Below are 15,232 nucleotides of genomic sequence, written 5' to 3'. Positions count from 1 at the left end.
TTTTTCAAATCCTATTTTGTCATTTTTATCTTTTCACATGACTTTGATGGCAGTAAATAATTTGCAGTTAAAGTATGCGAACAGCCTGGTAATTCACTCTCCTTTTCACACATCTGTAACTGAAGTGCCTACATTATGCTCTTTCATCAAAACAGGCCTCAAAACAGGTCTTTCGCCTTCTGTCCATGGCTGGCACCTCAGTCAGCTTGGCCAGTGGCAGGAGCTGCCCTGCCAATTATACTGTCAAATTCCAGCTGGAATTGTGTAGCACTTCAAGTTCCTGTGCCTGGTGGCATGGCAGAGGTACTGAGAAAGAGCGGGCCTACAAACAAGTCAGTACTCTGTGGTATGCGAGATCCAGGAAACAAGAGCCACACTTCTGCACGGGTCGAGCTTTTAAAGGTTGATTTCTTTTTGAGAGGAGGCCACAGTAATGCTGGGGGGGCGATTTGAAAATATAAATAAACTCTGAAGTTAAGTAACAGTGTGAGCCAGGTGGCTACAAGCCCTAATGCCATTTCATTTCACAACACAAATGTGATGAGGTATGACCACAGCAAAAAGAGGAATACAAGAAAGATAAAAAATAGAATGTCAAGAACCCCAGATCCCTATAATGTTCTATAGTGCTTTGTAAAACAAGAAAAACTTTATTTAAACAGTTATATTTAACCTGATTTATAGAGCCCTCAAATCTATCTGATGCTTTTATAGCCTACAAAAATAGCTTAAAAAGTAGCTAAAAATCTACGTTTGTCCATAATATGGTAACAGAAGAAAATTTGGTATTTTTATGTTTATATATACCAAAAAAAGACCAGTTCTCAATTATTTGAATGCCATGTTTCATGTGGTTGTTCTGAGCTGCCAGTTTGATGAGACTGTATAAGATGGATCCTGGCCCCACTAAGACACTGCCAAATTCTATTGACATCTAATGAGAGTTATTTCACCTGATCTGTGATCAAGAGCTAAAGTTAACTCTCAGAAACCAGCAATACAGTGACAGAAGAGAAGGGTAAAGTGTGGAAAAGTCAAGCTGTGCATTATATGTTGGTATTAGTGTGTCCATTTCAAATATGTTTAGGAGTGTGTGAGAGGTGACTCAGCAGAGACTTTCTTACTAAAGAAACAGCATATACTCTTATATGCCTACCCCTCACATCTGCATTCCTCTTTCACGTGTTCCTGTATATTTCCTGTATGTTGATGTCTGTTTTTGGGTTTTGGTTGAAATGTTTTTCAGGAGAAACAAGCCTTTAGGTCCTTTCCTGCAAATATGGTTATGTCAGTAGTGCCCTCTATTGGTCATGTAATGTTCAGGCGATTAATGTTTAAAGTGATTGTGAACTTGCATCAAAACGTTTCCCAGATGATAAAGAAAGCCCTCTGAAGTTCTTTTTCAATGATCACTTTAACTTTCACATGGTTGGCAGAAGAACGAGAGCATACATCTCCAATCCAGATGAAGAAACCTCAATAAATGCTGGACCAAGAGACTTACAAGAACTAAAGTGAATTTAATTAACCTTATTGCCGAGGCTGGAAATGTTCTTTGGTCTCATCTTACTGATAAAAACATCCAGAATTACAAAGCATAACATGACACACACACACACACACACACACACACAAACCTGTCATCACCTGAGTTCTGATGTTTTATTTTCTGTGCAATTTTACATAACTGCACCTGATGGACACAACATACCCATGCTATTATTGGTAACTCTGGTAACACAAAGAAATCATTCTACTATATACAAGCTTTATCATGTGCCAGTGACGTGGTACAAAATGGCAAGCAGCTTACCTTATATGGGCATCGACTGAAGCGTTAAGCCGTTAAAAATAATGAGTTGTTTTTGTTGTTTTTTTTTTCGTTCTGGAACCACTCTTCAATCAGGCTCTACCCCACAGAACTCTTAGACACTGCGTCAGCTCTGGCAGGAGGTAGAATGAACTGGAAAATGTAATTATTTAAGTTCGCTTTAATGTTTTATGAAAAATAGCTCCTTGAACCTAAAGGTATTAGTCCATGTTGTAATTAATAGTTTAAAAATGCAAACATTAATTTATCAATTTAGTATTAAAAATACTCATTAAACCTTTTTGTGTATAAAATAATTTTAGACACTCTTTATAAACACTTGCTGCCTATATCTGAAGTGATCTTGCTTTAATGTGCAATTCAAATTGCATATGTTCCAAAAGGAATCAACATTTACTACATGTTCCATAACAATGTGCTGTGCTCATTATTGAAACGTTGGAAGATGGCTAGCTAGACGTATGTTTTAAAAATCAAAATCATGCTGTGCCTCCCAAATGACCAATAAATCATGTGAGTTTGAGTGTAACTAGTCACAGGATCTACTGATCCACTCCATGCTCGCATATCCTGTGTTTTGGCTCCTTTTGGTCCAGTACATTGAATTTAAACACTTTTGGAAACTATCCTAAAGCAGTAAAGCAGTAAAGCATCTTTAATCTCAGAAATATTTCAGAGCACCTTCATGTGTAGAACATCTGCACATTTCCAGAATGTTCAGGGGGCTCTGATGAGCAGCAGGACTCGATGACTCGATGAGTCAGTTCTGACATCACACCGGAGTGTAGGCAGTCTCTGTACTCGCAGCAGTGATGAGCATGTTGACTTGTGGTTCTGTCCACATGTGCAATACATTCCAGTCACATATGTGGCTCTCCATGAGGGTTGTGGTGTGTTAACACACGTTGGTCACAGCACCGACTGCAGTGCCAGTGTGTTCAGATTGTTTCTGCAGTGCCAGTGTGTTCAGATTGTTTCTGCAGTGCCAGTGTGTACAGAGTGCTTCTGCAACATGGCACAGCTCCCAGTGAAAACAACAACAACATATTTCTTGGACAGAAACATAAAATGTGTATCTAAAAAGACTCTTCAAGTGTGTTTTGTGGGTATTGTAAGGATAAATGTGTTAATAGACAATACAATTTGACTTTAAGGCATTTATTTGAAGTGCTAATTTGCTGTTTGATTAATTAGTTAAGTCAAAGTTTTGCTAATCTATTAATAAATATCTATCTGACGATCTGTCTTTTATTTACGTATAAAAGGTGACCATATTAGAATATATTATACACTGTCTCCCTCTGCTGGTCAACATGCTCCCTACATGCAGTTGAATGAATACAAATTACAGCGTGTGGATGAAGCAGGAAGCAGCATTGGCCAAACACCAGCCTGTAATATTTACAGGCCAGAATCCTATAATATAATATAATATATAGTATAATATAATATAATATAATATAATATAACACTTCTCTTTATTTCTTTTGAACCATTTTCAGTTCAGTTATGAACTGTGACTCTAATCCACATGCAGTATGTGTATTTATCCAGCAAAGGTATAGAATGTAAATTTTATTTAATGATGTGAATAAGATTTGATGTGAATATACATATTGTAAATTATATTGTTAAAATATTGTACTTTATCACTGATTTCATGTACCTGGAAATGTCAAGAAACACTGACTGTTGAGTGTACTGGGTCCTACATTCAAGTAGTATGACTAGTACAAGCACTTGAGTCACTTAGATCAGAGATTCATGGCTACAATAATCCAATATGAATTTTAGATAAAATTAAAAGATGTGATGTTGACTATTACATTACCAGTAAGAGAAAAATTAAACATGGTAATTAAGAAAGATCTCTTGTATATTTTTCATTTTTCTGTATATCTGTCCTAGGTGTGTAGGATTTGCATTTGCATGCTGGTTGAACACTGACAACAGATGAAAATTCAAATGAAATGTCATTAATTTATTGTTCTTTTTAAATCGGAGTTAGTACAATGGCATAAACTTCCTTTCTATTGAACATAGCACCAAAATCAATCATTTCATTAGAAAATCCCTACAAACTGAACATACACAGGTAAATAGGCCTCAGTACATCTTTGGATAAAACATGGCCAGTGAGCCTTTTTCCTTTCACCACAGTACCTACTCTCAATCAACATGCATTGTTTGCACTTCAAGTATACATATTAAAAATAATCGTATTTCACAATTACAAAACTTAAATTGTTAGTACATGTATATATAAATGACAGATGTTTAAATTTCTACACATTTCATGGCACATAGTGCATCAAGTAATCCTTACATTTCTGATACAGACCTCATAGTTCAGTTGCCTATAAAAACAACGATAACCAAAGATTTGTTTGCTACTCACATATATTCATTAGACCCGCGGAACTGTTCTTTCAGTCTGAGACAAACTAAAATTACATCTGAATGTCTGTGGATTCTAGTACATGCACCTACATGACAATACTGGTTCAGAGCCTAATGTCAGCTCAGGTCATTGCCCACTAATTTCAGAACTCCTGGTTTGCACTTTTGATAAACTAAAACTAAAGGGCAGGGGTAATCCTGCATTATGATAAACTAGAACTAAAGGGCAATCATGGATCGTGCATTTGGTGCAATGAACTTGGTTAACATGGAAAGGCCACACTGGGCACTAGGTGTAGTACAAGTCTATTCTGTAGATGATAAAACAGAAAGATGGATGTATGATGTATTGAGGCCTTGAGAAGCTTATTTCAAATGGTATTCCGGTATCCTCCTCCTCTGTTTAGAGGTAACTTCAGTAGTAAAAACCACCATTATATTCTTAATCATTTAGAAAGTTAGTGGTTACTAACACTTTAAAATGTAATACCTTTTCTGCAATATATGACACAAATGGTTTGCCATTGGTAGTAGTCACTGTGACAAAGCTATACACATATCTACATTATATAATTTCAGAATAAATATTGTCAAACATAAATAGTAATAAAATACGTTATGAATAGCCACTGTTGTCAGAGGTAGGGTCAAATTGTTATGTTACAAGCTAAGCAACCAATCTAGATCTGGTATACACATGACCTAGAAAGGTAATGTAATTTTTTTGATTGACTGAGTAAACTGATATGACCTATTTAACAACTGATTGTATAAATGTGTATGATGGCCATTACCATCATGTACACCAAATAATGCCAATGCAGCACTGTGGTGACAGGCACAAAAAAGAAAGAAGGTAAAAATATATATCTAAATAGTATGATAACAATCATAGTCATGTTTTCTTCACTGAAATTATTCTTATTTTTACTATAGTAAATCAATTACTTTTCTGGCTACATACATTATAGTGACAGACTTCTGAGTTCTGCTCCACAGTAGATTCACTTCTCAGTAATTTACAGTGCTTGGTTCTGGCCTCTGAAACAAGGCTTTAAGGTGATATCCCAAAAGCACTGTAGTGCCAACTCAGTCAACCATATTCAAATTATCACTTTTATGATTTTATGATAATTAGGATGATCTCATCATTATGGTTTGTTTAAGAAGTGATACTCAAGCTATGAACATTCATAAACAATACAGACAGGTTCTGATATGTACATTGTCTCATCAAGCTATTTGCTGTCGTAAGGCTTTTGTCTTCAGTTTAAATAATAATTTAAAAAACAGTAACACCATTTTAGGAACTATAACTTCTCAGTCCTTAGTCAGAGTTGTCACATTCACATCCTCCAGAGCGCAGTCTTTCAGTGGCTATTCTTTTTTTTTTTTTTTTACTTCTGTCATGGATCTAAAGATGCTCATAATCATCAAATATTCCCTTTTGGAGTATGGACTGTACATATGATCACTGACTTCACAGAGAATGTCAGTCTAAAAAAGCATTCTGCCCTTTACAACACTTCTGTAACTAGGAAAGAAAATGTTCAGACACAGTGAAATGACAGAAACACTCTATAGAAGCTTTTGAAAGCTTTTGTCTTGTTTTGAACAGATGCTGTGATCCTTACACTCGGACGTTGTCTCTTTTGTCGTAATGCATATACTTTTGTGGTATGGGATGCACCTCTTATATAGCAGGACAGGAGACCCTGCCTGTCCGAACACTCTAACCAGACTCTTGTCGGGGAAGCCAAAGCCTGTGTCTCCAGGTCTACATTTGGTAGTGATTACTGACTGCTGTGCATCTGGGTGCTCAGTGGAGGAGGTGTGAGTTTGCTTGGTTCCAGCAACTTGGTGTTTTTGGAGGGAAAGCTAGAGCTGTGGTTCGCTTGTGTCCTCATCATTTACTGCAGCTGCCAAGGACAGATTGAGGGAGGTGGAGAGTGTGCAGGATGAAGCAAGATTAACTAAAACTCAACCACCATTTCTGTGTCTCTTTTGGATGGGCTGATACCATAGCAGAGGGGGACATGGTGAGTGCAAATCTCCACTCGATTCGATGAGCCCCTTTCACTGGACTTGGACGAGGAGTCCAGCTTGAGGATGCGGCAGACACTTCCCACAGAATCCTCCACAGCGGCCATAGATCCGTGTTCCATCCTGAAGGGGTGTGGAGATGAAATGAGTGTTTAAACACAAGATTGACATTTCCATGCAGCCAGTGAAAAGGCATATACAAATACATATGAAGTGGGGCAAATGTGAATACATTTCACATCCTGATTTAATCAGATAAATGATCTTGGAGCGCAAATGAATACAAGAAAACCTTTTAGTAAGGCATTTTTAGTACATTGCTTTTGTGAACTTAACAGTAATACTCTGGGTACCACTCTTGCGCATGCATGTGGCTCTAAATACATGCGCAGACATAAAGCATAAGATCACAGGGCAGGCATTTGTGGACTTGGCAGAAATCTTTTGCTTTTTTCATGACCAGTGAACACAGGTATCATTAAACACACCACCGCAATATCCAATCAGATATCAGATGAGCTGATGACAGTGCAGTGACAATTTCATCATGGCAGCAAACATGCAGGAACAGCAGTGCAAGCAAACATTCATGAGGAGACAGAAATGCTTGTACAGAAATAGGGCACTTGAAGCATTATTATTAACATTGTGATATGCATAAAATCAATATTTATGTGACTGTGATATGGCTAAGTATTTAAATGATTATAATTGTCTGCGTGTAATGAAATAACAACTGATTTCCATTTAATAGTCACAATAGAATTGTTTTTCCTTATGAAAAAAATTAATAAAACAGTTGTATTTATATTTTTAATGGGGTGATGCTTGTGGTGATTGTGGAGGTTAAATCTCATTATGAGAAAATGGACAGGTATTCATGTGCCCGCGTGAAGTGAAGAAAATGCCATGTGGCTCTTGTACCCGCGTTTGTGTTTGTGGTCAGAGGAGGCGCTAATGCACTGGTGCAAACTCTGTTTTAAGCCAAAATGAAATCAAAAATACTGTTGTGTGCCATATGATTATCCATTAGTCCTCAATCCATTAGTCCTCAATCTTATGCCATCATGACAGCACATTCTGCCAATCTGTATCATACATTCTCCTTACCTCTGATCGATGCACTTTGATGGAGACATAGTTGCCATGGGAGACCCATTTAGTTGACTCAGCAACTTTCAGTCCCGTTCCAATGAGATTGATGCTGAACTGACCCTAACACATCAAAGAATTGCTTTAACTATAACTGCTATAACTGCTGCATCATACAGAGATGACATTGCCAGATCAGTCATTCAGAGTTAGATCCCTACCTGTGGGCATCTGGCAGCACTGTAACAGTCTCCAGCAGTGGCAAAGGGGACCGGATGGCCAAGAAGGGTTTGAGAGAACTGCACATCTGTGGCTGCAGCAGAGACAACACAAGTCAACAAAATGGATTGCACCCACGAAGAACATGAAGCACTTTAGCCAACAGGGCCAAATCATGTTAGGGAAACAGAAAGCCAGCAAACTCCCCTGCAGTACTCCCTTACTGTCCGGCCTCTGAGAAACTCTGGGTCTTCCCCTCTCTTTTTCTTTGATTAAAAGCCTTTGCCTCAGCTGTGGGTGTAGAGGACAGGACGACAGTGCTAGTGGCCTGCCCCCACAACTGCTACTAATATCCCTGCACACTCCTCTATCTTTGTGGGTATGTCAAAGCCACTCTCTCATAACTGGCCAAATAAACTCAAGATTGCCTGCACCAACTATTGACTGCAGTGTGAGCTACCAGCAAATGTCCACACACACACACACACACACACACACACACACACTGACTGTTTTGTAAGGCATAGAATGACAAAATCCAGTCACAATCGGGTTCGTGGAATTATATTTTCATATTTACATATTCAAGATTCCATATTCAAGATGCACGTCTTTATTTAGAGTGTAAAGAATGAATTAAACAGTGTAGAGAGGCAGCTCGGTCCGGTCTCATGCTGGATGAATGATCAGGTCAGCACTCTGTTGTCACTCACTGATGATGCGCATGGTGCCAAGGTCCAGCCTCACTCTGTGGTAGAGAGTGTAGCCCACTGCAGGGTAGTCGGTCCTGCAGTCACAGTCCTGCTGCCTGCTGCCATTATACGGACACTCGAAGGGGTTGTTCAGCCTGACAGCAGGCATTACATCAGAGGGCAAAAATATTATGAAACCCAATATAGCCCAATACAGTACCTCATCTTTAAGATTGATTTAAACAGTCAGTTTGTCATATTTCGCTTACTGATTTATTTCTTTGTTAACAGTAAAATGATTAATTTAGAAGCACTTGACATTTGACACTGAAGAGATGATTACCTGAGTGACTAAAATGAGACAATAATGAAGTGAGGCCCACCTGTATCCATACACCTCTGAGTAGTTGTCAGTTTGGCCACTACGTAAAGTCACATACTCCTTGGGAAAGTTGGTCTGCATTTCTGCACAGTAAATCTGAAGAACCTTTGATTTAACTCTGAGGTAATGTTCGCCATCTTTTCGAATACCCTCTCTCATCTGCAACTCCTTGCAGGTAGGGAACAATTCACCTGGAAAAAAAAACACTGTAAACTCAACAAAAAGAAGACATTAAGGTTTTGATAATAAAGAAGCTCCTATTGAACCTTTTATGCAAGTATATATGTTTGTCAAATTAGCATGCAGGGACTTCCACAATCTTTAACCAATAGTTTTTATCCCACCAAATGTTTTTTTTATTTCCACATGGATTAAGACAAATGTTCGTGGGTTCTCTGATTGGCATTAATGCTTGACTGTTGAATTCTCCTATTACCTGAGCATATCCTTGTAATTTTGTATAAGCCTGACTTGGCAAGAAAAAGAGACGACACAACACTCAAGCTCACGCCAAAGCCATGTGAAAAGCATCTGAAAGCCAGGGAACCAACTTGCGAACCTTGGCATACGGCCTGTGCTAGGGTCAAAAATGGGCCCCACTTGAGAGTCTGAGTCCCACCAATCAAAAACCTTGCATCAACAGCTTTTAAAATGTTCCCTTGAGGGGCCTAGGTATTTATCATTTCAAAGATAAATGGCTTCAAGCGGGGTTGAAAGTCAGGGTCTCCACTCCAGATTCTTAAGGGGAAAAAATCACTCAAAACAAAATCAGGTCTTGGGTTGGTTTCCCAGTACAGCCCATTTAATACCATTACAGAACATATTTGTATGTGCATATGCAACTGCCACAGGGAAGACAACCGGAGAAGAACCACATGCTGGAACACCGACAACCAGAGAAGGATCATGTGCTGGAACACTGACAACCGGAGAAGAACTATATGCTGGAACACTGACAACCGGAGAAGAACCATGTGCTGGAACATCGACAACTGGAGAAGATTCATGTGCTGGAACATTGACAACTGAAGAACAACCATGTGCTGGAACATTGCAGCAGAAACTGCTTTCTGGCTTAGAGGTGCGGTATATGACAAAATTAGAAAAAAATAAGTTGTTTTTTGTTAAGGTTTTAAAAGTTTTTTAAAAATTAAGGTATAACTTTTTAAAATTAAATTAAGCTCAAAGTCAGACAAGCTCTGTCCCATTTTGATGCAGAGATGAATGCTGTTATTTCAGACATTAGCAAAAGTTATTTGAAAGTGCAACAGAGTAGCCCATTTTAAAATGATTCCACTGACTTCAACTGGACATGAATACACTTTCCAGTGTACACCTCTGGTGGTTTGCCTCCATACTATGAGCATAAGCAGATAATAATACTCACACTGTCTCTGCCTGCAGGTTACGTGGGAATCAGGCCGGCTGGAAAGAAGGCAGTTTTTGGAGGGAAGATGCTTTTCAGTGAGACATTCTACCCTTCTCTCCATTACCCCTGCACCACATGTCTGAGAACACTGAGGACAACACAAAAATTATATACAGGGAAAATGAGATTTTCAATCATATTGTTTAACATTGGCAGGCACTATTATTTTCACAATTCATACTACATTTATATACAGAACACCTAGAGAAGTGAGGTTTGTTGAAGTAGCAAATGTATGGATGGACACCACACACACACACACACACACACACACACCTTGCTCCATGGTCCTACTTTCCAGTATCCAGGCAGCGGGCACTCAGGGAGCTGGCATGGCCTGGTGTTGGCTGGGGCAGGCTGCAGGCACTCAGAGCCCAAGGCCTGGGTGTAAGACTGGTCTGCAAACACCTTCAGGTCTTGGACAGATGGCACTGTAGAGCATAACACTGCTCTCTGCTGGGAACCTATACCACAACTCACAGAACACTGAACACACAATGGGTCTTTTTCAGTACCTAGTGAGCTCTTTACATTTTATGTCAATCTTCTGAATGGATCATTAGTGTACTAAAACATTTCTAATATTAAAATTATTTATTAACATTATTAATGAAGATATGTCACCTGTGTCCATGCTGCAGTTACCCAGACGTACTGACAGGGGGCGATGAAGCAGGGTTGATATAGGACAGGCCTGGTTAAGGGGCTGCACAGGTCCTGTAAGACATGGTTCATTGCCTTATCCACACACAGGACCTCCCTGTGTTTTATGCCGTCTCCACATGAAGCATTACACTGGAGACACAAACACACACACATACAGAAAATATGTCAGAGTCCAGAGTTCTGCAATGTAATGCTACAGAATTCAGAGTGATGAAATTAGAGGATTGACCAGAGGGAGTAGTGTTGTGCGGCTCCTAAAATGCCTCCAGTTCTAGATTTCATTAACAGAGGCAGCCTGGGCAACATGAAGATCATCACGCCAAAGGCCAAAATGAAGCAAAGTATAAAAAAGATAATGTAATGTGGGAAAAACATTTCAAAAAAATAATTCTTAAATGACAAATTCTGATTTTTAAGAGCTCGGAAGCTCTTCTACTGTAACAGACTACATGTGAGCACATCTCAAAGGCAGTGTGGCTTGGCTTTGCTTTAGTTCAGTGCTCTCCAAAATGGCTCATATCCTTAGAGGATGGATAAAAGAAAGAAGATGAGAAGAAAAAGGAGGAGGATAAAATGACATCATTGCCATGTAAGGGAGAGAGAGATTGGAATCAGGGTACTAAGTCGTGTGATGTATTATCAGGCAGTGATGTTATCATTCAAACGTTCAGCTGGGTTAGGAGAACATCGGGCTACCTCTGCAGTAGCAGGCTGAATCTCCTCTGCCCTCCTCTCTTAACATTTGCTCATCTTTCTGATCCTAACATGACACTCCCTCAAGGAATCTACATGAAAATAACTTTTCTTTCTTTCTTTCGTTTTTCTTTCTTTCTTTCTTTCTTTCTTTCTTTAGAACCATTAGAACCTCATGCTCTCTCCTTTGTTCTCAGCAGGAGCTTTTGAGTAAATCTCCCACAATTCCTTTGAGGTTCATTAAAAATCTGCCAACCAGACATGGCACGCTCTTCATTAATAAAATGAGTATGGTATTGATTCTAGTCTGCCTATTAAAGAATAAATAGCAATTGATTCACACCAATAAAGTCAAATTGCTATCTAAAATTCCTACACTCCATATAAAAGGCCTAAGGTATATAGGTTTACTGAAGATGATCGCAGATGTTCACTAAGCACTTGAAGGTGTGTGGGCTTGTTCAGATAGCTTTGAAGTTCATAGAATAAAGAAAAAAAGAACCACAGAGCCAAGTGAGGTGCCCAACCCATGTACATCCATAATGCTCTATCAAGGTGGCAAACCTAAGCTGAGCTTGCAGCTCCAACAATGTTCAGAGATCAAGTGCAAATGAGTGCCAAGTACTCAGATATGTGTGCAAGTAAAGTGGAAGGCTTTAGTTTAGAAAAATAATATGCCAAGTTATTTAAAGGTTAGCTGATAAAGGCAAATACTATGGCAGGCCAGCCAAATGACTAGATCTAAAGACAAATTCCACAAAAGTGAGTAGACGACACAAAAAGCCATTTTATAGGCAAGATCTCCTTAATGCACAAACAACAATCCCCTATGCAAAATAAAAGAATTATGTAGGAGCAGCCTGTTCCAGAGACAATGACAAAGGAGAAGACCTACCTGCCGCCACTCGCTGGCAGACCAGGTGTACTGAGGGCAGCCTGGGAGAGAGCAGGGCTGCAGGTTCCGGGGCCGCATGCCACCATCACACATCTCTGCCCTCATGCGGCCATGACCCTTCCACCTGCAGTACACGTCACGGGTCTGCACCCCCACGCCACATGTGGCCGAGCACTGTTTAGTGCGCGTGCACAGACACACACACACACACGCACACACACACACACACACACACACACACACACACACACACACACACACACACACACACACACACACACACACAGACACACACACACAAAACCATCATGTTTTTGAAGGAACTATCATACACATATTTTATTTTTTTGCATGTAAGTCCCAAGGGGCTGAAGCATGGACACTGATGAGATATATGTCACATCCATTCCCTTCTATATTCAAGATCATTTCTGCCTTTAAGTCACAGACGCTCTAATACCTCAATCCAGAACCTCCTGTCCTGTTTACTTTTCAGCAAGAGCATCACACACATTTATGTCTCAACACTTCCAAGAAAAACACAAAAGTGTTTCATTTGTTTCTGTCAAACTTCATTTGTATTGTCTGTGAGGGCCATATGCTTAAAGCAGCAGAAATCCTATCAAGGGAGCAGATCTCTTTGCATCACTAACTCTGTGTACCTGCTCATTTTCTTTTGTTCTGTCCCCCTGCAACAGAACTCGTGCAAAAGATCAAAGAGGAGCAAAAGTGAGGTAAGTGCACTTGGGTTTTCTTTCTTCCCGTGGACATGTCATGCTAACGCATACATGGAAATCTGCACTTTGCCACAATTTATTTTGTAGTTAAAGATTTAGTTTAAAAGCAAAACAATTGATGTTGGCTGAAAGTTGATCCTGATGCTTTGTCTAATTAAAAGTGTGAGGACTGCGAAGTTTCAGCAAAAAGAAACCTGCAAGCAGGTGTAACAGACTTAAATCAGATACTGTCATATTATTGTTCTTGTAACTGTGCTTGGATTTCATCTTTCCCTCTGAATGTTCATCTGTGTTTACTCAACATTATTATGACAACATTATGTTCTAGTTGCTTAGGGAATTAAATTTTTTATGCTTTAGATGTCTTTGCCTAGCATCAGTAGATGACATACAGACAATGATGCCGAACTTCAAATGTCACGGTGTATTAATGGCTTCAAGTAGAGTTTTTCCTGAAGTAAATTCCCACAAAGCCCCCCAGCAGACAGACGGACACACGCACACAGACTGAACAATATTCCCAAGGGCAACGTAGTCTACGTGCGGTAACCACTCTCTATTACCCTTCTCTAAACCAAACTCCCCTTAGGGACCATGCCCAGTCGAGAGGCTGCTGAAAGCCATGGAAGGTAGGCTCTGAGGTTTCTACAGTTGTCACATGCATGAATGTTAAGATATAAAACATGTCTCTATGCCCTAGTTGTGGATTTCATGGTTTATGGAGGTATGTGAAAGAGGATGATTGCTTCCAGACTGCAGTGAGAGGGATGGAGGAGTGGCTTCTTTACTCAGAGGAGAAAGGCATGGCTCCAATGGGCCTGGGAGAGCCACTCTCAACCCACCTCCACTCAGCCAATGAGATTTCAGGGTTTTCTTGCAGGGCGGGGATTATTTTGACCTTAAATAGGATGCAAGTACTGCTGCATACTCAAACCTGTCCCCGTAACTAGTTCCAGACAGGACTCTCTCTGTTTAGATCTGGCCTCAGGTTGAACTCACAGAACGAGAGAAATGAACTGCAGAACCTACCATGATGGATTGTATGAGAGATGTTAAGAGTAGTTTATTCCTGGTGGTTGGTGATAAATCTGGGATTGTCTTTGTGCCTTCCCAGCTGTGTGTATGCATGTGTGTGTCGGTATGTTCTAAAAGTGTGTCACCCATTATGGACTGCAGGATTCTACTAGAGACACTGAGTGTGTGGTCGGCTCCTCCAAGACTGTATCCTTCTCCTTTCCCCCCTTAAGCAGTTTCTCACTTTCTCTCTCTCAGACACACACACACACACACACACACACACACACAAGTTACGCTTTGACTAAGTTCAAGTGTATGTACAGATTCCCTGCTGAGATTCCCCAGTCAAAAAATGGCCCTAAAGTGGGGCCCATGTGTGGGTTTGTATTTTATAGTTTGATTATTCTCCATTCTGTGGCATTAAGATGTGTTTTACTGTTCAAACAACAGCAATCCATGTAGAGCTGTATGGTCAATCCATGTAGAGATTTAATTAATAGTTTCTTCAGACATCTAATGTTTCTGTATTTTGAGAAGCTCTGGCCAGTAAGTATTGTGCTGTGGTAGTGTGGTCAGTGGTTTCATTGGGATTGATGTGATACCCACTGCGCCCCACTTGCTGGTCCTCCAGCTGGGACATGGTCCTGCTCTGCAGGGCTTGTGTGTCTTGGGCTGGGGGAGATGAGTGCAGTGCTCTTCTGCTGTCTCCGTCTGGTTGTGGTAAACACAACTGAGCTCCCTCTGCTTGCTCCCCTTGCCACAGGTCACAGAGCACTGAGGAGAAGGACACAGATATGAGCATCAGGTAAAATGAGCCCAGGTAGGAGTCTCAGTAGAAATATTTGACCCAAAGACCATCCTATTTAACACATTAGTCCTAAAGGGGTCAAACAGAAGCATAAGTGGAAAAACAATTCAGAGCACCTAGTCTGGAAGGAAGAGGAATCACACCCTGCTCTAGTTTGTATGAACCCTAATTCCTCCAGATTCTCACATTCATATGCCTGCTACATTTTCTTCTGATATCCCGGTGGCTCCCCTGTTCACGTCAACATAATTATGCAGCATGTAGCAGGGAGATGTGAAAAAGCTCTCATTTGGCATTCACTTCCCCAGGTAACCTTCTCTTCACCCTC

The 15,232-nt window shown here is 40.1% G+C and overlaps 1 protein-coding gene across 1 annotated transcript in view; it reads right to left on the bottom strand.

Moving 5' to 3' along the window:
- Positions 1–3,816: 3,816 nt before the first annotated feature.
- The window catches only part of LOC113571825 (A disintegrin and metalloproteinase with thrombospondin motifs 20), a 77,989-nt gene continuing 66,573 nt past the window's right edge, over positions 3,817–15,232 (bottom strand). Inside the window, exons 29-38 of the mRNA XM_027000985.3 lie at positions 14,703–14,870; positions 12,343–12,516; positions 10,713–10,883; positions 10,365–10,574; positions 10,047–10,176; positions 8,661–8,850; positions 8,299–8,432; positions 7,588–7,679; positions 7,385–7,489; positions 3,817–6,397 (exon numbers count right to left, since the gene is read on the bottom strand). Coding sequence (XP_026856786.2) covers positions 6,308–6,397; positions 7,385–7,489; positions 7,588–7,679; positions 8,299–8,432; positions 8,661–8,850; positions 10,047–10,176; positions 10,365–10,574; positions 10,713–10,883; positions 12,343–12,516; positions 14,703–14,870 — 1,464 coding nt within the window. The 3' untranslated portion in view covers positions 3,817–6,307. The remainder of the gene's footprint in view (positions 6,398–7,384; positions 7,490–7,587; positions 7,680–8,298; positions 8,433–8,660; positions 8,851–10,046; positions 10,177–10,364; positions 10,575–10,712; positions 10,884–12,342; positions 12,517–14,702; positions 14,871–15,232) is intronic.

Source organism: Electrophorus electricus, chromosome 4 (genome assembly GCF_041902795.1).
Source record: "Electrophorus electricus isolate QZ-2024a chromosome 4, ASM4190279v1, whole genome shotgun sequence".
Lineage (NCBI taxonomy): Eukaryota > Metazoa > Chordata > Actinopteri > Gymnotiformes > Gymnotidae > Electrophorus > Electrophorus electricus.
The sequence above is the reverse complement of the archived record's forward strand: the minus strand, read 5'-3'. Positions and strand labels throughout refer to the sequence as shown.